Source organism: Rhineura floridana, chromosome 4, assembly GCF_030035675.1.
Source record: "Rhineura floridana isolate rRhiFlo1 chromosome 4, rRhiFlo1.hap2, whole genome shotgun sequence".
Lineage (NCBI taxonomy): Eukaryota > Metazoa > Chordata > Lepidosauria > Squamata > Rhineuridae > Rhineura > Rhineura floridana.
Window position 1 is genome coordinate 201,106,448 of NC_084483.1, and position 25,125 is coordinate 201,131,572.

General features: G+C 43.7%; 1 protein-coding gene across 3 annotated transcripts in view; it reads right to left on the bottom strand.

The window, feature by feature from the left end:
- USP34 (ubiquitin specific peptidase 34) overlaps nucleotides 1-25,125 on the bottom strand; it is a 192,519-nt gene that overhangs the window by 36,308 nt on the left and 131,086 nt on the right. For all 3 annotated transcript variants that reach the window (XM_061625788.1, XM_061625787.1, XM_061625789.1), the window contains 18 exons: nucleotides 24,882-25,034; nucleotides 24,100-24,204; nucleotides 21,968-22,023; nucleotides 21,758-21,878; nucleotides 21,461-21,644; nucleotides 13,168-13,331; nucleotides 12,412-12,477; nucleotides 7,939-8,085; nucleotides 7,789-7,845; nucleotides 7,588-7,665; nucleotides 6,160-6,254; nucleotides 5,436-5,608; nucleotides 4,391-4,544; nucleotides 3,819-3,897; nucleotides 2,977-3,030; nucleotides 2,782-2,877; nucleotides 184-248; nucleotides 8-83 (listed from right to left, as the gene is read on the bottom strand). In XM_061625788.1, coding sequence (XP_061481772.1) covers nucleotides 8-83; nucleotides 184-248; nucleotides 2,782-2,877; nucleotides 2,977-3,030; nucleotides 3,819-3,897; nucleotides 4,391-4,544; nucleotides 5,436-5,608; nucleotides 6,160-6,254; nucleotides 7,588-7,665; nucleotides 7,789-7,845; nucleotides 7,939-8,085; nucleotides 12,412-12,477; nucleotides 13,168-13,331; nucleotides 21,461-21,644; nucleotides 21,758-21,878; nucleotides 21,968-22,023; nucleotides 24,100-24,204; nucleotides 24,882-25,034 — 1,923 coding nt within the window. The remainder of the gene's footprint in view (nucleotides 1-7; nucleotides 84-183; nucleotides 249-2,781; nucleotides 2,878-2,976; nucleotides 3,031-3,818; nucleotides 3,898-4,390; nucleotides 4,545-5,435; nucleotides 5,609-6,159; nucleotides 6,255-7,587; nucleotides 7,666-7,788; nucleotides 7,846-7,938; nucleotides 8,086-12,411; nucleotides 12,478-13,167; nucleotides 13,332-21,460; nucleotides 21,645-21,757; nucleotides 21,879-21,967; nucleotides 22,024-24,099; nucleotides 24,205-24,881; nucleotides 25,035-25,125) is intronic.

Below are 25,125 nucleotides of genomic sequence, written 5' to 3' on the forward strand. Positions count from 1 at the left end.
ATTCTACCTTGGCAGTCATCAGAGAAACCGCTTTTGGATCTGGTAAAGTGCTGGGAATGCTACTGCACAATTGCCACATGAACCTAAGGCCAGATAAATAGTAGTCAGTTGCTTAAAATGAATTTTAAAACCTGGATAACATTATTATTTAAAAGAAAATCCTAAAGTCAAAACAAAGCTTACCCAAAATATGTATGCTCAAAAATATTCTTGTCTTGAAGAAACTGCATGTTATCATGCCATATCCACTGAAGTGAAAAAGCAAATACAAAGCTGTTTACTCATTCAGAGCCATAGTTACCATTTCAAAACTAAAAGAGCCAGTGCATTAAATAAGGAAACTCACTCACACTGCAATTAAAAAAATCAGTTCAAAGATCACTGATGTATATGCAAGTGGTAAGATCAGTGATAGTTAAAGATGCAGGTTCAAATCCTCATTCAGTCATGAAGCTCACTGGATGAGCTCAGGCCCAGTATCTCACCTGGTGGTTTTTAGAGAAAGGTGGCTGGGCGGGGGGAGAAACCAACCATGTACCCTGTCCTAGGGATATCTGGAGAAGTCAGGGTTTAAAACGCAATACGTAACTGCTGAAAATCCCCACAATTCATGCTTTGGTCTACTCAGTTTCTAACATACAATTCATATGCTGGACCTATTAGGCCATGCTCTGTATCTATTTAAGAAATAAAAGACTGAACTCATAAGGTGAGATCCAATGTAGTGCCAATGGATGCAATGGGACTTCTCTTTCCTTTCCTCCCCTGCAGCACTGCACACCTCCCCAAGCTGTTCTGGAGGGTCCCCCAACCACCTGGAGCACATTTTAGGGAAACACAGGGATGCAAGTGGACAGGAGGGGAAGGGGAAATCATGTTTGCACAAGTGGGATGCTACAACCATCCTCTTTCAACAAGCCTTTTAAGTAGAGACCTTTCCCTAGTCTGCGTCTGTGTTGGAATTCCTCTTTAAGATGTTTCGAAAGCTTTTTAAAAAAATGTTTTTAAAGATGTTTTAGTATATTCTAAAGTCTGTTTTTATGATGTTTTACAGTGTTTTTAGGGTTGTTGTTTGCCGCCCTGGGCTCCTGCTGGGAGGAAGGCAGGGATATAAATTTAACAACAACTGGGATTCACCCATAGTGACAAGTTAATTTAAGAAAGTTCACTGCAGGAAAGTATGTTGCTCCCTCCTGCCCCTTTCCGCCTCCCATCTCATACTTGCCCAAGTCCCTGGAGAGGCTTTTGTCAGGGAAATGCAGGGCTGCAAAGGGCCGGGGAGGGGATGAAAAGCTAGTTTATCTTAGGATCCAAGCCATAATATTTTAAATATATGAAACTCTCATATACAGAGTAAGACCAATGGGTGTGCCTAGCTCAGCAGTAACATTGTCTGGCAGCAGTTCTCCAATGCATCAGGCAGAGGTTTCTCACAGCCCTGCCCCCAGAGAGCCTTTGAACTTGAGATGCCAAAGGCTGAAAACTCCCTGCATACAAAGTATGTGTTCTTCCACTAAGCTATAGGCTCTTCCCAACTTTTTGTCTAAAACAAAGTTCTCAGCTACACAGCAATTAAAATTATTCTATTAAATGTACGCTTTAGCTTTTTTTAATGTTTCTGTTTTGGAAATTCCAGTTCCATTATGTTACAACCAGCCATCATCCAATTTTGATAATTTAATGAAATAAAAAATATGAATTTTGAAAAAAATAAATAACCCATTGCCTTTGGGGATCTACTGAGTAGATATTTTATCTACCTTCTATTAGAATAATGCCATTCCAGCGATTCAGTACAATGACTACTGGCTAATACAGGCCCAAGTTCACAGCCCTTGGGCAATATGGGACATAGAAGCCAGCAAGTACTGCTGATCACAAGCTGAATATAAGTCAACAGTGTGATGTGGCTGCAAAAAAGGCAAACGCTATATTAGGCTACATTAACAGAAATATAGTTTCCAAATTGCGTGAAGTATTAGTTCCCCTCTATTCAGCACTGGTTAGGCCTCATCTTGAGTACTGTGTCCAGTTCTGGTCTCCGCACTTCAAGAAGGATGCAGACAAACTGGAACAGGTTCAGAGGAGGGCAACGATGATTAGGGGACTGGAAACAAAGCCCTATGAGGAGAGACTGACAGAACCGGGCATGTTTAGCCTGGAGAAGAGAAGACTGAGGGGAGATATAACACTCTTCAAGTACATGAAAGGTTGTCACATAGAGGGACGGGATCTCTTCTCGATCATCCCAGAGTGCAGGACACGGAATAATGGGCTCAAGTTGCAGGCAGCCAGATTTAGACTAGACACCAGGAAAAACTTCCTGTTAGAGCAGTACAACAATGGAACCAATTATCAAGAGAGGTAGTGGACTCTCCGACGGTGCAGGCATTCAAGAGGCAGCTGGACAGCCATCTGTCAAGAATGCTTTGATTTGGATTCCTGCATTGAGCAGGGGGTTGGACTTGATGGCCTTATAGGCCCCTTCCAACTCTACTATTCTATGATTCTATAACCCACCAATTTGATTGCATCCCATCTTGTAGCTCCATAAGGGAAGAGAAAAGCAAAGAAGAGAAAAGAAAAAGCAGTTTGTCACGTGTATAGTAAACAGTTGGCTCAGGGTATACAGCAAGTCAGCTAAAACTTTGATGACTGGAGTATTTACCATACTTCACAAAGCTTTGAAAGTGATCAATATGCTTTGAGTAAAGCCAATGATGATGATAATCGGAACAGGGATCCTTAAAAGTTTGTTGTTTTAAATGCAGCCATATATACCTCTAGCAACTCAGATGAAACATCAAATTTGTAGTCTTGGCCATTCTCTTCTTCTGGCTCCATCCGTTTATAGAAGAGCATGTATGCACTGTGTGTCTGAGGAATCCAAAAAACCAACAACGTTATGTAGAAACAGAAAGAGGAAGAAACACTGAGGTGTATTTATTTTCAAAACTGAAGGATAAAAGAAAGTACCTTTTCAAAGGAGAAATCCATAAATTTATCGGTAACAGAATCGTACGTCTTTGTCTGGAAAAAGAAAAGGAACGTTTTTAGAAGGACTCATTCTTTCTATCTTCACTATGTTTCACAAGCACAATAGCAAGTGCAAGGGCCAACAACAATTTTATACTTGTATACTGGCACAGAAGTAATTTAACTCTTCTTCATAGGCTCGTGTTGATCTTCTAGCTGCAGTATCTTTGATCATTGGTATGGTAATTTACTACAGCCCTTACAAGCAAAAAGTGACTCTAACCTTTCTGTTCAATTTTATTATGAGTTGGTGCAACAGTAAAATGTAGAAATAAGCTGGCACCTATACTGCAATTAAAATCGATGAAATACTGGACCTGACAAGCACAGGTGTACCTACTTATTCGTCATGGCAAAAAGCTCAGGGGTATCCTACAACTGTGAAGTGGCATCTTCATTTCTGTAATCTTTGAGAAAGGAAAAGGCTTGAGGGAATCACGCTGATTGCAGTTTGTAAGACTTTTGTCAGAGGTTAGACTTCCTACGTGGGTGAAAAAGCCTTTATGCTGGCACTTGAGGACCCCAATAACTTGCCCACCATTGGGCTACAGGAACACTTTACAATTTTGCAACCTTTGTTTAAACCCTTTGCATTCCCTAACATAATCAGGCTATGCATTTCATAGCTTGATTATGGGCTGTATGGAGTAGCATAATGGTTTGAAAGGAGGCACAGAACCAGTTTTCTGATGTTTTAAATACACTGAAAGAAAAGTTATCAACAGAGATCTGCAGCACAGTAGGTTGCTTTTTATTGTAACGAGATGCAGACTACAACTCACTGTCATTTCTCCACCAAAACATTCAGAAGCCAACTGCGCAGAATCAAATGGTTTTACTTCAGCATCATTGAAAAGATACCTAGAAGACACAACACATTATACCCATGCATCAGGCTGATTTATACTAGAACAAAATTTTTTTTACTCCACTGCAGGTAACATGGCTGTAACTCAGCAGAATCCTTGATCTCACTGTGAAATTACAAGCAATAAAAAATAATACGAGCATGCCAAATAAATTTCAACAGCTAAATAGGATGACATGTTTTAGCCAAATACTACAAAAGCCAGGACAGAATAAATGTGTATCACGTTAATTAAATAAAGCTAATTAACTACATTTGAAAACATGTTAAGGTTCACTGAGCCAACAAAAATAAAAATCTATTCAAAAGAAATTACGGCTCAGTTCAAACAGATGACCACACTATTATTTGATGATCAAGAATCCTCTCTCTTCCCCTTCTGCATACAGGTTTCCTCCTCAACTCCCTGGTTTCTGCTAATAAATCATTTACTGTCAAATTACGGTTAATGCCTTTGCCTCCAAACCCGACTGGAAGGCTACTCACCACTTGTTGTTTTTGTAAGCATGAGGGTTAACAATATCTCGGATAAAACTGTAGTAGTGTCCCCCATCTGCTGTTCCTGTATGGACGGTTACTCCTATCAAATCATACTCGTAACTCTTGGTCTCTTTGGAACTGTCGCCATCATCCTTGAAACCTTAAGTAATTTATTACAGCATTTAGCAACTTATTATTTTAATAACTGGAATAGATCAAGTACTAAAAACATACATGGCAGCCCTGTACAAAGACACCAAACAACCCAAGCTAGCCCCAAGCTTACATTGTTACATTAGGGACAAGTAGTTGGAGGGCTCTCGGCGGAGTAGGGTGTGTGTTTGTCAATAGTAGAGGCTTCAATGAGCTACTTTGGTTCCTCAAGTCAGCACTTTTCACCTCAATAAGAAAAAAGTTCATAATTTGCGTTTTTGGGGGGAGGGGGACACCAAACTTCTATTTGATATTAATAGTGGGAAGAAACACAAATATATATCATGCTTCCCAGATGATACACTATTCTTTAACTTTCAGGAAGAAAGAAGCTAAGGGCAGTGATAATTCAAAGTGTATGCTGACCAAAACAGAGGCATTCGTGCTTGCAGAACTGAGTAATTACAATGGCCCCAAGGTGGGCACAGCAAGCCCTTGAATATGTCTACCTCAAATTGATTCCCATTCCTGACCTTCCTGACAGTCCCTCCTCTACCCCAAGGAAAAAGGGGGCAGGTGATGGCAGAGGTCTCTATTGAACACACAAAAGGCTTAGTGGCTGCTCTTTCCGCTGTGGATCAAGGAGCCCCATGATCCCCAGCAGACAAAATAGCTAAGCATGTTTTTCCCATTAGGGAAGGAGAAGTGGCTGGCAATCAATTGTACCTTTCAAGTGTTTGTGTGAAATGCTCAGAAAGCCTCACTTGACAGGCCCAAGTACTACAATGTTCACTCAATCCAAGCAGAAACCATGTCACCCAAAAATATCCAAATATATTTAAAAAATTGAAACAGTTTGCCTGGCAGAAAAATGTGTAGATAAACTAAATTCAAATACCTTCTTTCCTGTCATTCTTTCCCATAAGAAAATCTTCAGTGTAAGGAGTCATGTCCAAACGCAGGGGAAATGAGAAGTGTGTGTTGACTTTCTCCTTCATCATAGTGACCATGTTAAAAGTGTATCTCATTGTATTGAAGCTTAAGATGCGAGGCAATTTCTTAAAACATGCCCTAGAGACAACACAATTAAATAATTCTGTTTGGTGGTGCCTTCTTTAAGGACTAGTGCTATTTCAACAAGAAAATGGTACTCATTTATATAGCACAAGTAGATCTGGTCCTGGTATCTACGACCTGGTTGGCACGTAACACTAAGCCAATCCATGGCTCCCTCCCACCCCTCTGCTGCTGCTGACACACTACCCAGGATTTGGGTTAGTGTTACATCTGAATGAGAACTTGTCATTCCAGACAAACCATGAATTTAAATCAAGGTTTATTCAGGGGTTTACCCCTCATGGATTATCTGGGGCAGCAGAGCTTGTGTTATGCTAAGGCCAGCCATGGCTTAGCCCTGGGTTGTGTGGCAGCAGCTAGACCAGGAAACAAGCATAGCAGCTGCAAACTTTGCTCCAGAAACCAACATGCCTGCTTATTTGCACTAAGTCATGGTTTGGCTTAGCATCACATGTGAACTAGATCTGCCTGTTTAAACTGATAAATTTTACCAAAATTAAATATCAACAAGAAAATACTCCACAAGTGTTTTTCCTCAATGATACCTTTTTTCAGCCCGTACTTTCTTCCCACAGTGAGAGCATGTATACATGTTGTCCCCTTCCAGCGTATCTTTAATTGTAACTTCATCAAGGGATTCCTGTACATGGAACATGACAGAAAAAAGGTTTAACTACAAACTATGATCATAATTTGTGTCTTCATTTGTACAGGTAGAAATATTTTAAAATTAAGAAACAAAAACTGGATTTAAATTCATTACGTGGAATGACATGTAGTCTCCACAGAAAAAAGCACATTTTAACACAGGCAATGCAAACTCTCACACCAATATTTGTCTGCAATATATGACACTGTGTCTGCCCATCTAAGGCTGGACGTATATGTCCTGTTTAGATATCAAAACAGCTACAGATTCAAGCTGTCAGCAATGGTTCTGGTACAGAGAGGATAACAACACATTAATCTTTGCTACAGAATCACCAGGTGCAATTTCTTCAGCAGCTACATGCAAAATATTACATGCCTGGAGATAACGGGAGACTATTTTTTAAAACTGGTTGTTACACTGGTTTTAGTTATCATCCTTGTAAGTTGCTTTGGGTTGCATTTGTGAGGATGGCAGGCATCAGTGAGCAGAATGGGGAGGGGGGCAATTTCCAGCTATTCTTCTTCTCACTGCAGTTGCTGTACTTCCAAACAGGGCTGTGGAGTTGGTATGTCAAGCCTTTCGACTTCGACTCCTTTATTTTTCTACTGTCCGACTCCGACTCCTTCATAAATGGCAAATGCATATTAATGTTTCTACTGTCTGACTCCGACTCCTTCATAAATGGCAAATGCATATTAATGTATTAATATTTAATAAATTAATATATTAATTTTATTTTAAAGTTGGAGTCAGTACATTTCTACCGACTCCGACTCCACCCAAAATTGCTTCTGACTCCACCCAAAATTGCTTCCGACTCTGACTCCACCCAAAATTGCTTCCGACTCTGACTCCACCCAAAATTGCTTCCGACTCTGACTCCACAGCCCTGCTTCCAATTTCTTCTGTACCCACCCTCTGGAAGAGATTGGGGGGGGAGCACAGAGGAGGAAGGGTAGAAAATCACCACACATTGCCTCCCTTCCGTTGACAGATGCCTTCCATCAGCAGCGGGGACACCATCCACTCATTTTTAGTCAGCATGACTTACTTATTTAAAACATTACATTATTATAAGGAGAGGGACATTGCTCAGTGGTACAACACATGCTTTCCATGCAGAAGCTCCCAGGGTTCAATCTCGGGTATCTCCTGGAAAAGGGATGAGTGCAGCTCTCTATCGGAGATCCTAGAGAGCTGCTGCCGGTCATACCTAGATGATACTGAGCTTAGATGGATAGATGATCTGATTCAGTACTCAGTTGCTTCAAATGTTTTCTCAACAAAGGACTACAACCAGTGTCAGCATGGTACTACTTACATAAATATTCTTCATATCTGCTACCTGGCACCTCACAGTGTAGAACTCTTCAGCAGTCTGGCTAACATGTTCACAGTCCTAAGAACAGTGACCAAAAAACACAAAAGTAACAAGAGTCAACGAATTTAATCCTACTTGAAAAGGAACAGGTTGACTTTGGGGAGTGGGATGAACGGGCAGGCAAAATAAGCATCAACTCACCAAGGAAACAACATTGTTTGTGATAACACCTCCAAACAAGCTTTTCACTGTATTCTTCTGTGGATGAATTAATTTATTTCAGTTAACACAGGACATTAAAAAAAAAAAATCCTGAAGCTCATTTTTAAAAAACAATTCCCAAAAGCTTACCAATTCTGGAGACATTTCTTCAATTTTTGTTATTAGATCTGTAAAGAATTCTGTCATGTCTTTTTGTTCACCAGTATTAAGTGGCTGCTTATCCATGGTGTAGGTTTTGCAGAACGGCCTCGGATTGTATGCTTTGCATTCACTTTCCTTTGTTTAAAACAGAGGCAGACAGAAAGAAAGAACCAGGCAAAAGAAGCAATTAACTTTTAAAACTTAAAAGCAAGAATACACATAAAAATACTTACAGATAGGGGCATCTGAATCTATCCAAAGTTATCATTTTGGCTGATTCTGAGTTAACTCAGGAAACTGCCTTATACAGCCATACTCCGCTTTAACGTTCGCAATGGGACCGGAGAGCATACTTTAAGCGAAAATAAACTTTAAGTGAAGCAATTGTCTTCACTTGTACTGCACGCAATCACCACTAGATGGCAGCGGCGTCATGCCAATAAAGGGTACGTTATTGTGAAGCGCGCGAACATTAAGCGGGGTATGGGGACATATGGAGCGGGTACGTTATTGTGAAGCGCGCGAACATTAAGCGGGGTATGGGGACATATGGAGCATGTACGTTATAGCGAGGCGACATTAAGCGGGGTATGCCTGTACTAAGTCTACCTTAGTAATGTTCACACTGGCAGCAGCTCTCAGGGTTTCAGACAGGGAGCCTCTTCTAGCCCTACCTGGAGATGCTAAGGATTGAACCTGGGACTATCTGCATGCAAAGTTGGATGCTCTACCACTGAACTATGGCCCTCATAGAATAGTAGAGCTGGAACGGGCCTATAAGGCCATCAAGTCCAACCCCCTGCTCAATGCAGAAATCCAAATCAAAGCATTCCCGACAGATGGCTGTCCAGCTGCCTCTTGAATGCCTCCAGTGTCGGAGAGCCCACTACCTCGCTAGGTCATTGGTTCCATTGTCGTATGGCTCTAACAGCCATATGGCTGTATGGCCCTTCACCTCTAAAGGCTTGAAGATCATCACAACCAGTTCTGAGCTTCATTCGAAGTGAAACAGGTAATTATTTTTCCAGCTCTATGATTATATAGAAGGGTGCTCCCACAATTGACCTACAGGGCAGAAATTTGGAATGTGGCTCAAACAAACCTTCTGTTGCATACTTAGGAAGCTGTCTTATACTGAGACCATTGGTCCACTTAGCTCAGTACTGTCTACAATGACTGGCAGTGTCTCTCCAGGGTTTCAGACATGGAACAATCTCAGCCCAACCTGGAGATGCCAAGGTCTCAACATGAGATCGAGCAGATTGGCCCTTCTTCAAACTGCCCAATATAAATCCCTTAGAGGTTTATTAGCGACCATCTTCTAGTGTTAGAGCAGAGGATATGGTTAGAATTAAAACTGTATTTTTTTTTAGGCTATATTATTTCAGACTCTAATGCGGAGGACATTTCTTCCAAGACTTAACAGATGTTTTTGGAACAGCTGAAATCCCATGACTAGAACCCTTGGATATTTAACTTGAACTGCTAATGTCAGCATTAGTCTAGCTCTTAGGGCACTTAGATTAGACTCTTCCATAGTTGATTGCACGCAGGAATAGTAATTTCATGAAGCTTTTTTTTTATTGTGGTTGATACTTTGTTTTTCCTTGGACTTGGGAGGTTAGGAACAAGCAGAATCTGTTCTAAGGTATCTGAACAAATTCTATCTTGCACCCATGTTCCACTGTTTGTAGGGATAGCTGTTCATGGTAGACATTTCCCTCACAGAAAGAAACTGCAACAGCCATCTCACCTCCCAAAATGGAGTTTGGTTGGCATGAGAACTGCTATTTGCCAGATCTGGCTTGCTTGCTGCCAGGCTTGGCTAAGGAGAAGCCCACACCTATTAGGAAACCTAGTTCTGTGCTCTTGGGGGCAGAAAGCATAGCAGTGTGCTGGTCTTTCGCTTCTATCAACCCTTCCTTCAGTGCCTCTTTACCAAACAGGAAAACTCTTTAAAGGGAACTGAGGCTAGACTGATCCTGGATGCTGAATCCACATTCCAATGTTTGAGCCACATTGACCACCTAGATATTACATAGGCTGCAATGGACCTGGGCACAAATTCAACTGCATCCATTGTGGCAACAGCTATCAATTCAGACATCCTGGACAATTTAGAAAGGTATCTGTGTAGTTTATCTGAATCCAGGTCTGGGTCTTGGGATAGGTCTTACAGCCATAGGAAACAAGCCCTGGCTATGAGGGAGGAGGTTGAGACTGCTGTAAAGCAAAAGTTGCCACCTTATGGGCCCTGATTTCTTCTCCCCAGAAACCTTCAAGAGTGGGTATTTCTATCTTTTAGCATAACAGCTCCTGAAAGCAGCAGAGCTATAGGTGCATCCAACAGGGGCATTTTAAAGAAATCCAAACTTGTTGGTCAAAAGAGGAAAACCTGGGCAAAAAAGTTAGGATTTCTTACTCTCCAGTAGGAAATAGAGGTGGCCCACTCTGCAAAGAAAGGAACCAATCTCTGAGGTAAGCTAGTGGCTGACAGCATCTAAGTTCCACTGGAGTCACCTTGGCTGAATCCTGCCCAGCAGCCTGTAATCTTAGGGTAGATGTAGCTTTTGTCAACGAAGGTACATACTCAGAATCTTTAAATAGTCCAGAACTCTACGATCTGTCTGTGTCTGACATGGCACTCCACTTTCCATCTTAGTTGCTTGAAGTGTGGGAAGAAGAGGTTTCCTGAATAGGGGCTATTTGAACCTGAGAGAATATGCCAGTCCCCACTTTTGTCTGTTTGCAGCAGAACACTTAGGATAGATGTGGCATTAGGTTCATGCTTTTCTCCTTTGGAGGTATCATGTGGGTCAGGAGACTCATTCAGATAAGCTCCTAATTTCCCCTAAGCTCCTTTAGTTATGTTTGCAAGAAGGGATTCCTTACATTTTTGCAGTATATCATTAAGAAAAAAGGAAGGAAAATGAGTTGGCTCAAATACATTTTCCAGTGAATTTGGGCTTCTTCTAGGGATCTCTACTTCAGGTGACAGCGTTCATTTACTGGTCAAGCAGTACAGCGCTTTCTATTTTGGCTGCAAAAAATGATGTGGTGTTAAGTCCCTGCTGCTTGAAAAAGCTCCAACTGCAGTACTGTTGTCAGTGGTTGGCATCCAAACCAGAGGGTCTTCCAGCTTTGATAGCATTCTCCATGCCATACCAACAATGGCCAGGATTAGTGAGGTTGTTTCTGGGGCTTTTTTGGCTGCTTGGAATGTTCCCTTGAGACATGGAGGTCTGGCTGGGGCTGCTCTGGTGGTCAGGCATTAGGAGGACTCTGCGTTGCAGAGGACTCTAATATGCTATTCCTTGCAGGTCTGGAGACACATTTCTCTGGAGGAATCATCACTTAAGCAGGGGAGGGACAAATAAGGGCAGACAGAGTGGGGAAGAAGCAAATGGAATAACTTGTTGTTGTTATGTGCCTTCAAGTCGATTACAACTTATGGCGAGCGACCTCCAAGAGCATCTGTCGTGAACCACCCTGTTCAGATGTTGTAAGTTCAGGTCTGTGGCTGCCTTTATGGAATCAATCCATCTCTTCTTTGGCCTTCCTCATTTTCTACTCCCTGCTGTTTTTCACACCATTATTGTCTTTTCTAGTGAATCATGTCTTCTCATGATGTGTATAAAGTATGATAACCTCAGTTTCATCATTTTAGCTTCTAGTGACAGTGCTGGATTAATTTGCTTTAACACCCAATCATTTGTCTTTTTCGCAGTCCATGATATGCGCAAAGTTCTCCTCCAACACCACATTTCAAATGAACTGATTTTTCTCTTATCCACTTTTTTCACTGTACAACTTTCACATCCGTACATAGAGATCGGAAATACCATGGTCTGAATGATCCTGACTTTAGTGTTCAGTGATACATCTTTGCATTTGAGGACCTTTTCTAGTTCTCTCACAGCTGCCCTCCCCAGTCCTAGCCTTCTTCTGATTTCTTGACTATTGTCTCCATTTTGGTTAATGACTGTGCCGAGGTACTGATAATCCTTGACAAGTTCAATGTCCTCATTGTCAACTGTAAAGTTACAATGGACTAACTACAAAGGATTTTATTTTTTAAATATAAAAGGCAAGGGCTAGGAAGGAAGCTGCTCACAGAAGGTAGATGAAAAAGCAGTAGCAGAGGAAAAGATATACAAGCCTGAGCTATGAGTAGAGAAGAGAGGAGAAGAGGAATAGCATCTGCTTGGCTGAAGGCAGGAATGAAAACTGGAGGTGCCATTGGAAGGGGAAGAGGCTACGCTAAAAGCTCAGTTACACATCCTTGCCTTTCCTTGCCTTGGGTGAATCAGAAGGATACAACCAACATCATGGATATCTCCAGTCAAAACAGAAGAACCTAGGATGTTCCACCACCGGAACATGCAGTAGTAGACTAATAGGTCCTCAAATAAAGAAATCTACTATAAGCATATATTTTCATAAGCGCTTTCCCAAACTTACCATTAAATGTGTAAACATTTTCTGAAGTTCTAAGAGGGTGGTCTTGTGCTTCATATCCTCAGAATACTTAAAAAAAATATAAGAGCGGGAAAGGGTGATGTTATTTTGTGAAGTTTGTGGGTTACAAAAACAAATATATTCTTAAATATAATGTTGAAGAAAACGATAGGATCACAGCGTTTCACAATGTATCTGGATTAAAACTGTTCCAGAAAAGTCAGACTTCAATTTATTGAATTGATCAATAAACTGAATAAGTAAATGAATTAATTATTTTAAGCCAGGGTGAAGGGGAATCGATTTTTCTATTTACTTATTGAGTCAATATATATTATATATGGGAGTTCTATGTCTTCTAGCAGAAAATACACTTGGCTTAGGCAGTTGACCAACTTTCTGAAAAACGCTCTACTTCGATTAATTTGGTTACACTGAGATCAATACCATCCCTGCAGTACTGGATTCAAATGGGTAGATTCTGAGAGGTGTAAATGTTACAATGAGCTTATGATGCTGCCTTAAACCAACTCAGACCAATGGTCCATGTAGCCCACTGTAATCTACTCTGACTGGCAGAGGCTCTCCAGGGTCTCAGGCAGGCAGCTACTTAATATTCTTTTAATTAGAGTGCTTCATCAGTGAACAATATTGCTTAAGACTATTATTTGCTACAGCCAAATGACCTCTCTGCTGATTCTATGCACCACACTATTTAAAATAGTAAACTTGCTCGGTATCAAACCAGGAAAGTCATACCTTTGCAGTAAAGACGGCTTGCCTGGCTTCTGGTATCATATACAGCTGTTGAATAGTTGATGCTAAGTAACATGTTGCTCCAAGGTTGGTTAGACCCACAAACCTGCATTCAGCCCTGACATCATCATGTGGCCAATAATCCCACTTGTAAGGTGCATGGGAAGCTGGAAAATAATAAAAGTTTATTTCTTAATACAGGGCTTCAGATACCTGCTTGATCATTTATGACAAATTAGAATTGCCGCAAGGTGACCAAGTGAGCTCCCATTTTTTCTTCTCCTGAACATAATGTGTTTGTGACTATGTTCTGAAAGCCGCTTAAGGAACTGTCTCACAGCATCTAGAAATCCAGCACTCACGCACTACCTCTGCACTGCCTTTGGAGCTAGCTCCCTTTTTAGAACAAGAAATGCAGGATAGGGCTCTGAAGGCAGTGTATGAGGGCTATGCCCTGGTTGTTTCCTAGAAAGGAAAGATGGATAGCTCCACAGGCAGCTGCCTGTCCACTTCTGAAAATGGACCATTGGTCTCACCTGAAGGGTGATTTTCTCAGGTAAACTGCCGTCATGTGGGGATATAGCACCATCTAGCGTCCGAAGGCATGAATGGATCGAAGTCAAAACCTGGGGCATCAAGCCCCTCCCACTCCACTTCATTTGTGATGAGACCGAAGTGAGATATATCTGAGAAGACAAAATAGGCCAACGGGCCTACCAGCAAGGAAACATTGTCCCAAATAATAACCCAAAGATTACATGCATATTAACAGTTCCAAAAGGGTCTTGACTTGGCTAAATAGTTTAAACAGCATAACTCTAAAGAGTGATAATTTGCAAGGTACCAAAAACCCCAATAGCCGCCAACAGGGAGGGCCATGACGGCAGTCTATCTGAGAAAATCACCCTTCAGGCGAGACCAATGGTCCATTTTCCTCAGGTAGCCTGCTGTCATGTGGGATGTACCAAAGCAGCTCCAAATAGGGAGGGACCACCCTTTGATTAATTGTCGAAAAGAACTTGTTGTAAAACACGCCTCCCAAAGGAAGCATCGGCAGAAGCGTAACGGTCTAACTTGTAATGCCTTATAAAGGTATTTGGGGTAGACCACACAGGCGCTCTGCAAATCTCTGCCAGAGGAGCGCTGGTTGTGAAAGCAGCTGTAGTGGCTGCTGACCTAGTTGAGTGCGCCGTTATATTATGAGGCACTGGCAGCTGAAGTGACTCATAAATGCAATGCAGGCACGCAACCAACGAGATTACATAAGAACTGGTCATCTTTTTCCCCAGAGTATGAGGGTGAAAGGATACAAATAGTGAATCTGTTGACCATATGTCCTGGGTTCAAGACAGGTAGGTCTTGAGGGCTCTCTGGACATCTAGCGAGTGCCAGGCCTTCTCCAATGGATGGACAGGATCCAGACAGAACGAGGGAAGAACAATGTCCTGGTTACAGTGGAACGCCGAATCGACCTTGGGACGGAAGGAGAGATCTAGACACAGTACCACTGAGTCCTTATGGAAAATACAGAGATGGCGGGCCGAGGACAGTGCCCCCAACTCTGAGACTCTTCTCGCCGAGGTGATCACCACGAGGAACAGGACTTTGAAGGACAAAAGTCGTAATGGCACAGATCAAAGGGGCTCAAAAGGAGGCCGCTGCAGGGCTTGGAGGACCCTCAATAAACTCCATGAAGGAAAATGGTGACAAACTGCTGGCGACAGTAGGCTGGCTCCCTTCAAAAAAGTTTGACGAGTGGGTGTGAGCCCATAGGAACATAGGAGGTGTGACAGAGAGAATAAATGATATGGTGGTGGTGGTGTGGCAACGCAAGGTGTTAGGTTTAAGTCCCATCTTCAGACCTCTATGCAGAAAGTGCAGCACCTGTTGAATATTAGCCTGGGATGGTTGGCTGTTCTGAGAGTCACACCATTTAGAGAAGGTAAACCAAGTGCTCTGATAGATGCGAGAGGTTGACTGTTTTCGAGACACGAGGATTGCGTCCACAACTTCCTGTTAAAGTCCGGAACTAATCAAATGTCCCCGTTCAAATGCCACGCTGTCAGATTGAGCCATTTGGGGTCCGGATGCCAAATCGGACCCTGAGAGAGGAGATCTGGTCTGAGAGGCAACCTCCAAGAGTCCGTCACTGAAAGGGAGAGCAGATCGGAGAACTACGGCCAGCGAGGCCAGTACGGGGCTATCAGGACCAGACGGGCCTTTTCGCATCGTAGCTTCCTCAGGGTCCTGCTCAGTAGCGGTATCAGGGGAAAGGCATATAGGAGGCCTGCTGGTCACTGTGTCAACAGTGCATCTACCGGTTCCGCATTGGTGTCCAGATACCTGGAGAAGTAGTGAGGTAGCTGGTAGTTGTGACTGGAGGCAAACAGGTCCACCAAGAGGATGCCGAACCATCGTTGGAGAAGGCTGAACACCATGGGGTGAAGCTTCCATTCTCCTGGGATCACCTGTTGTCTGCTGAGCCAGTCGGCCGTAACATTGAAAACACCACTGAGATGTTCCGCCCTCAGTGAAATCAGATGTATTTCGGCCCAGTCGAAGAGCTGAGATGCTTCCGTCTGGAGGGACTGTGGCCTGGTTCCCCCTTGCCTGTTCAGATGTGATTTCACACAGGTATCGTCCGTGTGAATCAGTACATGGCCCAGAAGGAATATAGGTTGAAAATGCCGAAGGGCCAGATGGACTGCTCTCAATTCCAGCCAATTGATATCCCGACTTGCTTCTGTGGTGGACCAGACACCCTGAACAGATTGGGAATTGCAGTGGGCCTCGCATCCCGACAGAGTGGCATCTGTTGTTATTACAGTTCTGTCTGGTTCTCGGAACGTGGTTCCTTTTCTTAGATTTTCGACTGTCGCCCACCAATGGAAGGAGGCTCCCAGAGTCGGATGCAGGTGGACTGTCCGGTGGTTGGACGTGGCAATGTCCTGTTGGAAAGGGAGTAAGGCCCACTGTAAGGGTCGAGTGTGGTGTCAAGCCCATGGTATGATGTGGATGGTCGAGACAAACATCCCCAGAGCCCTTGCCAGAAGCATTATGTCCATGCTTGATCGACACACGAGGTCCAAAGCCATCTCTGTGATGGCTGTAATCCGATCTGGTGATAAAAAGACCATGGCCTGTGCGTGTCTAAAAGGGCACTCAGGTGTTGCAGACACTGAGTTGGCTGAAGTTGACTTTAGTCGAGGTTGACAAGCCAACCATGGGTGCGCAGAACCATGAGGGCAGAGCGAATGTGAGAGAGGGTCAGATCCATGGAACCCTCCCGAATTAACAAATCGTCCAAATAAGTGTAAAGGTGAATGCCCTGGAGGTGGAGGGAAGCCACCAGGGTGAGCAGTACTTTGGTGAAGACTCTTGGGGCCAACGAGAGTCCGAAAGGCATTGCCCGATATTGAAAGTGGTGGGGGCCGAAGGCAAATCGCAGGAAACATCTGTGGGCCGGGCAGATGGGCACATGAAGGTATACTTCCTTCAGGTCTATGGAAGCCAGAAAGTCCCCTTCGTGTAGAGCTTCTATAATTAATGCCAGGGACTCCATCTTGAACCATCGATATTTCACAAAACGGTTGACAAATTTGAGGTCCAACACCGCCCTCCATGACAGATTTCATTTGGGACCGCAAACAGGAGACAGTGAGCGCCCTGCGCTCTCTCCACCAATGTTACTGGTTCTATTGCTGCAATGTCGAGATGATGGGCGATGGCTTCACGCATGATCCGGCGCCTGTCTCGAACTCTGGGTAGGAGGGAGGGGATGAATCTGTCTGGCGGGATTAGCCAAAATTCCAGTGTGTAACTGTGAGTGAAGAGATCTCTGACCCAAGCAACCTCTGTCATACGCAACCAGTGACTTGCAAACCGTACCAATCTGCCCCCAACTGGGAATGCATCAGTATTGTCTACGCTGACCAGCTCCTCTGCCATATGATGAAGCTGAGGCCCCTTGACTTCCTCAGTTCTGGATTCTGCCTTGGAATCGTGGTCTGTTCCAGGTTCCTCTGGAGGGATGGAAATCGGAAGATTGATAATTGCAGCCCCGCCCCCCCAGGCCGCGCTCCCCGAAAGGGCTGGAAGGAGTGGAAAGGGGTGAAACGTCTAAACGGCCTACGATCCTCCCTCTTGGATGTGGCCAACACCAGTCATCGGCTGTCCTTAGGGTCTACCAAGACCGCCTTGAGGGGTTCCTCTCCGAACAGTAATGACCCAGAGAAAGGCGCCCTTGACAAGTTGCCCTTGGCCGTAGAATCAGCATCCCAGTGCCTGAGCCAAAGCGTATGCCGAGGTACCACCTGTGAAGCCAGGGCTCGCACTCCCAGCTGAGTGGCATCTAACGTGGCATCTGCCACGAATGCTGCAGTCTTATTTAATTTTACCAGGCCCTTTCTAAGCTTTACAGGGTCTGGATTGAGATCATCCAAGAGTTCGTCCAGCCACATCATAGACGCTCTTAATAAGATGAAGCTGCAGCGGATGCCTGAATAGTGAAAGCAGCAGCTTTGTGATTTTTACGAAGAGCGTAGTCCATGCGGTGTTCAAAGGGGTCCTTTAGTTGTGAGTCCCCTTGTTTTGGTAGGAGGGATCTTGAAATCAAACTAGAGACTGGCTCGTCGATGCCTGGGACATTCAAGCGATTCATAAAGTCCAGGGCCAGTGCATAGAGTCTTTTAAGCCATAACAGAAAAGTGGCGTGCCTGCAGCGGGTGATCCAACTCTTCCTTGGCCAGTTTGCCGATGGGGTCTGGCACAGGAAGGTAGTGATCTGTTGATTTTGGAGATTTGAGGACTTTGGCACCTTTCATAGGAGGGGTGGTAGATTCAAGCTGTGGAGTCTAAAGACCTAGCGTGCCCAGAACTCTACGAGCTAGGGGAAGAAAGCCGGCCGCATCAAATAGGCAATATGACGTGTCCTCCTCGTGTTCTGCCTCATCGCTCCACTCATCTCCCTCGGCCTGAAGAGAATACTCTGGATCCTCCAAACCAGGAATCTCATCTCCAATCCTGCCTCTAACAACATCAAATGGGTTGGGTGAGGGGGGAGGTACCGCATCAGTACAGCCACACGGAGCCGGGGCACAGAAAAGTCGTTGCTCACTGTGCTGTAGAAATGGAGCTGTTTGGGCTCTCGACTGTTCTTGTGATAAAAAGCTCAGCATATCCTTTAACTGCAAAAGGAATTCAGGAGATAACTGCAGTCCTAGTAAAGATGCAGGCGGTTGCCCTTGTTGAGGTGCGACTGCAGGGGGCTCACTGGACTGGTAGAATCATAGAATCATAGAGTTGGAAGGGGCCTTGTAGGCCATCGAGTCCAACCCCCTGCTCACAGCAGGAAATCCACAGCTAGAGCATCTCCTGCAGATAGCTGTCCAGCCTCTGCTTGAAGACATCCAGCGAAGGGGATCCCACCACCTCCCTAGGCAGCTGGTTCCATTGCCGAACTGCCCTTATTGTCAAGAAGTTCCTTCTAATGTCCAATCTGAATCTTCGCTCCTGCAACTTAAAACCATTAGACCTAGTCCTACCCTCTGGGGCAGCAGAGAACAAATCTGTACCCTCCTCTATGTGACAGCCCTTCAGGTACTTAAAGAGTGTAATCATGTCACCCCTCAGCCTTCTCTTCACCAGATTGAACATGCCAAGTTCCTTCAACCTTTCCTCATAAGACTTGTTCTCCATACCGGCTATCATCCTCATCGCCCTCTTCTGAACCCGCTCTAACTTGTCTATATCTTTCTTAAGATGAGGCGCCCAGAACTGAACACAGTATTCCAGATGAGGCCTGACTAATGCAGAATATAGTGGGACTATTACTTCCCTCGACCTGGAAACTATAGCTCTGTTTATGCAGCCCAAAACCGCATTTGCCTTTTTTGCCGCAGCATCACACTGCTGGGTCATGTTCAACTTGCGATCCACTACAATTCCAAAATGGATTGAGAGGGCAGACCATGGGCTGGTCAAGGAAACCCTTGAAGTCATCCTCAGATGATTCAGCTGGGGAATAAAGAGCGCTGTCAATCTTTCTTGGCCAGCAGCCTCAGAATGCAGAACAGAAATGTAATGTGCTCGCTTGATGGCACTGTGGCTAGACAGGTGTTTGGTTTTAGCCACGGACTTGGCATGCAGTCTGGGTTGTTTTTGCTTAGCAGACTTGTGATGCAGGGCCTTGCAGGGTCGCTTTGCCCCAGACGAATGTGCCTCTGGGTGTTGATCCACCATTATACATGCCCAGAGTTGCAGTATATATATATATATATCACCAACACACGCACAGAGGTGGGAGGTACGGTGTGACGAGGGACTATCACCGACACATGCAGAGGTGGGGGGTGAGGTGTGGCGAGGAATTTTAGTACATGCCCACAGGTGGGGGAGGATGTACAGTCTCAAATGCACGGTGCAGCAGTGATGTGGCCACTTCAACTTCTGTACACGCCCACAGAAGGGGGAGAATGTACAGTCCCAAATATGCAGCTGCTGTGCAGATAAGTCCCAATGCAAACAAGTTGTGTGGGGAAAGAGCTTTGTACACACCGACAGGTTGGGGGGATGTACAGCCCAAATGCCAGGAACTGTAGGAGACTGTTGTAGAGATGAGCCTTGCAGGATTTCTCTAAAAATTATGTTTAAAATCCAAAAACTTGGAGAGCCTGACTAAGCAACAGTACAGTCAATGCAATCAAAGTGAGAACAGAAAAGGCGGGAAAAGAGGGCAAAACAAAATGGCACCCGTGAAAAGTGTGGGAAACTTGATAACAAAATGTCGGCCGGGAAGGAAAAGGAGCAATGGCGGGCAGGCAAAAGGGCTCCACGTGCTACCAACGATCGGGGCAGACCTGTAACAGCCACGGTGGGTGCCAGGCAAACAGTTAGGAGAGGAGGCACAAGGGCGAACTCCGAGTGCTGCCTGTAAAAATAAGCACCGCTGCCGCCGCCTGAGAAGCTAAGGAGGCGGAGGAAGCAAGAAGGGGAGCCGCAGCCGCAGACTTCCAGAGAGGCGGCTAAGCCTGGAAGCGCCACCCAAGCCTGGATTAAAAAGAAACAAAGCCGGTGGCACAGTACCAAGGGGGAGCCGCAGTCGCGTGGTCCCAGCCAAGGCACATCTCGGGAAAAATGCCTGAACTGAAAAGGAAACAAAACGGTAGCTGCCAAAGCCTCAGAGCGGGCTGAGGTGAGGGAAAATAAGCTTAACGTGGAGTTGCAGCCACGGCTCCCAACGAAACAGCTAAAGGAAAAAAGGAGAAAAAAGCTGAAAAGGGGGAACTGCCACTGCGGTCCCCAGCCAAGGGTTGTTTCACGGGAGATAAAAAACTCCCAACGGGAGAACGGCAGCCGCCAGAACTCCCAACAAAGATACTAAGGGGGGGGGGAACAACCAAGGAAAAAAATCCCTCAACAAACGACCCAGTCAAACATAAAAAACAGTGAAAAACAGTGAAAAACAATGAAAGAGGGGAGGGAATGACAAGACAAGGACGCAATCAGACCCACACACTCTATCACTCACACAAAAACCTCTTAGCTACAAAACGCTATACTAGAGATACAAACGCCTTGAACGAAGGCAAGAATGAACTGGAGTGGGAGGGGCTTGATGCCCCTGGTCTTGACTTCGATCCATTCTCGCCTTCGGATGCTAGATGGCGCTATATCCGCATGACGGCAGGCTACCTGAGGAAAACATGCAAGCAGCTCCAGTTGAGGTTTAGTGAATGTTAGCACTATTTTCCTTTGCATTGCACAACACTAATATGAACATCTGTGCAACCTCTACATGCTATCTCTTATGAGCACTGTACAAGCCAGCATGGATCAATTTGCTGGAAGAGTGCGTTCTATTTTGGCAATTACCTGGCAGTTCCATTTACTGAACCAAAATAAGCCACTGAAAACCCAAAAAGATTCTTGCACTGGTCTACTTTTGCTAATTAAAAGTTATTTCTTCAAATGAGCCAGTGCCATTCTGAAATTTATAATCCTCATCGAGATATTCTTGTTGAACAGGCATTGCCTATTGAACATGGAATGGGAGAACCACTAGGAAATGCCAATATTTTGTCAGTTTGGCCAGAAAATGGCAACAGCGAAGACTTCTCCTTAAAGGGCAAGATTTCTGCTTAAGAGGATTCAGGGAATGACAGGCTTCTGGCAAGGAGTTAACAAAGGGCACTGCAACATTTTATCAATAAACATCCAATAAGACTATGGCGCAACAAGAAACTAAAAACTATCTGCTTATTCACAAAATGCTGACAAACTAACAAAATATCCTTACATTGCATATGTTGTGCCATAACCCAGTTATGGAGCAGCCTGTAGTTCTCAACAGAACCCTTTACCATTTCTACCAACAAGTCATAAGCAGCAGCCCTTGAAGAATGCGACTTGCACTTTGGCTGTTGCCTGTCTTTTAGGCTTGGCAATAAGAATAGAAGATTAAAGATATCTCTGAGGAACTCCTAGAAAACAAGAAAGGCATAACAGTATTATTAACATCAATGCCATGTGGTGCTCTGCCAGTTTAGACATATAGGCCATGTGGTGGGGACCAAGCTAAACACTTAGCTCTTACCTGCCCTTCTCGGGAAAATTTAAAAGGTGGTTTGTGTTTGACAACACTTGTAGCCAAGCGGAGGAGACCTGTAAGGCCATCATCTTCTATGTTACCATCTTGATGGTCGAGGATTTCTCTGCTGTAATACAAATTGAGGGTCTGTCAACTAAAACAAACATTACCTTACTGAAAATACATTCTAAGCAAACTAGCATAATTGAAGCTTACCTCCGAATGCAATCTGCCAAATGTCTTGCTAAGGCATCTAAATCAAGCAATGTTGTCTAAATTGAAAGACAAAGCAAAATGAGAATATAAATGCAAACAAGCTGATGAGCTGCACAGGAAGAACTTGGTAACAATTAAAAACACCATGTGCAATTTTAGTATCACATTTGTATAGAGAAATGAGTTTATATTTTTTCTTTGAAGAAGCTAGTATTCAAATTGTTCCTTTAGGTGGACCCAAGGTCTTCAGCATGTGTTGTGCAATGTTAGACATTTTCCCATTGACTAGCAGCCACCCAAGCCATTATCACATCAATCAAGAGACATCCCCTGTGACACAGGGAACTGCTGTAAGAAAAACAAGCCTATTTGGGCTAATGAAGCTAGCCATTCAGGTTACTGGAACCAAATTTGGAGTGCATTTTCTTAAACAAGTCTTATGTAAGTATATTCTTCTCCAATACTTAGAATCTTAAGGTTTTATCTAATTGATTGTACTCTAGCATCGATAAGCTCTTACAGACCCAAATTAATCCTACCTGATTGAAGACCAACAGGGAGGAGCTGTATATCAACTAGAAGTGGTAAGTTTTGTTTGGTTTAATTTAGACGTTTAAAGTCACGAGCTCCAGGCCAAAGCCCAAAGCCCTGTATGTCTAGTGTATATAGACAAACCCCATTCTGGTTCCCAAAGAATGCAATTTTTGTCTGTACATACAAACGAGTGAGCAAATAGAACTGCTTTTCTTGAAATGAACGGGCGGTTTTTCTGGGAAAGGGAGCTGCATTATGAGGATTGTATTTTTCAGTTGTTGAGACTTTTTAACCCATGTTCTAAGTATAGTCAAATCTGCCTCATATTCTAAGGGGCAAGGTTGCATGGAGTTGTCATTGGCTGATCTTTTGTCCACCTCAGACAATGAACATGCATCAACTGGAACAAATACAGAATTGAAAGAATCAAGTTATGACCTCGCGTTAATTTCACAGCCGAGTTTTCTACATATAGCCAAATCTTTGTTCTGTTAGGTGTCTTCATTTGGGAGTTAGCAGAGGCTTTGCTCCTTGAATTCTACTAGCTAGGGCAGGGCAGCTGGAGTAACTAAATACTAATCTGAACTGATATACCAAGCTATCATTCCCTGGGTGACAGATTAAGATAGGGGTAAGGACTCTCCAAAGGGCTTCAGGACATAGTACAATGTGCCACAATACAAACACATGTGGGGCAGGTGGGAAACAGTTGGCAATTTGTGAAGCTGATACTGTCTAGCATGGTCCATCAACTGTGTTTTGAATCCATATTATAATATTCATATTCATAATAGAATCAAGTGTGGTGATTTATCTGTCATGGGCCCCATGGGGAACCTTTGGCAGCACTTGGAGAATAGAGAGTGGGTTAAAGATGTTGAGGAGAGGCCTGAGGAAAACACAGGACAAATGCTTCTAGAAACCTCTATCAGCTCCATATCTAGTGAGTTAATTGATGTCAGTAATCCCCCTTCACCTATGATGAAGAGAAAGGAATCCTCACTGATGCCCAGTCCAGACCTAGCTTTTGAACAGATAGACTCTAACAAACCAACTGGACTCTTCCACAGAGATGAGGATGAAAGTAATTTGTCAGAGCCTGAGATTACAATTTCTCCAAGGTCAAGCAGAGTAGAGAAAAGGAGGCTTCAGCTAAAGGAATCAGCATCTCTCCCAGAAGGAGTTCCCATCTTGCAGCAAAGCCTTTAAAGTGCTAGAGGTAGCTCAGGCAAATAAAGTGGCCGCGCACCTCTTTTATTTAGTGTCTGCATGTGATAAGTTGTTGTGACAACTCTCCATTGCTGTTTCCATGCCTAGTTCTGTATCCCGATTCATGCCTAGAATGTCTGATGGGCATTCCTCTACTGACTTCTAGAATAAAGCTTTTTGCACAGCCCGAGTCCTGAGTCTCCTTCTCCAGGACATTATCCTTGGTTAGGTGATTCATTACATAGTCTTTTATGCTGATCAGATTATCTATCCATGCCCTAACTCGAGATCAAAAGGCCTATAATATTGTGTGTGTGTGTGAAAGAGAGAGAGTGTGAGTGAGTGAGTGAATGCATGAGACCCTTCAATACAAAATCAGTGGTACCTACCTGACTAGCATCTTTTACATGTATATTATCTATTAGTTTGCACAGCAACCAAAAATATTCCTTACAGCCAGGCTGTAAAATAGGTTCTTCTTCATAATCCTCAATCTGAGAAAATAAATGTCTTTGTTTAGTTTTTCACTTTTGATCAACAAACATGTGAATAAAAACATGCCAAGTTCAAGATGCTGGTCTTGGTGTACAAAGCTATATAGCTTGGGACCAGGATACCTGAAAGTTCATCTTATCATTTATATACCCAGTCAATCACTGTGCTCTGCAGGTGAGGGCCTCCTGCAAATGCCATCTTACCAGGAGGTCCGTTCCGCACAACATAGGAAGCAGGCCTTTAGTGTTGTGGCACCTACCCTTTGGAATTCCCTCCCCTTAAATTATTATTACTGTTATTATTATAGTTTATTTATACCCTGCCTTATGGCCGAAAGGCCCTCAAGGCGGCTTACAAGAAAAACACATCAATAAATATCAGGAGCCATCTGTTATCCTTTCCACACCTACTGAAGTTAATGCTACAAAATGTGGAAAACTAGCCAAGCCAGCTGACCTTTAATTGCTGATCTAATCAAAATGAACAAATCACTGGGACTTGGAGAAGTGGGAATAGAAAATGTAGCTCTTTTTCTAGCAACTGTTGCTTCCCCCTCCTTAGGGAGGCTGGACTCACTAATTTAAGAACTATGGTAATTTCATTGGGAGAAATGTGTTTTATTTGCTTTGGAATACAACTGTCATGCAAGTGAATTTGCATAACTCTTTTTTTTTACCTTGATAGGCTTTAAAGCCTGGGCATCAGGAAGAAACTTAAGCAATGTTGAGGCAGCCAGCAGCAGAAAAGATCTGTTTATTGAGTCTCCTCCATCCAAACCTGACAGTGATAATTTATACAGACCATTGCAGGACTCATGGCGAACTGCAGTCTGAAATGAAAAGAAAATACAAGAAAAGGGAGCCAATTTAAATGAAAACAATTTTTTCTTATTCTCTTTCCCTTTATAGCCTATTTATTAA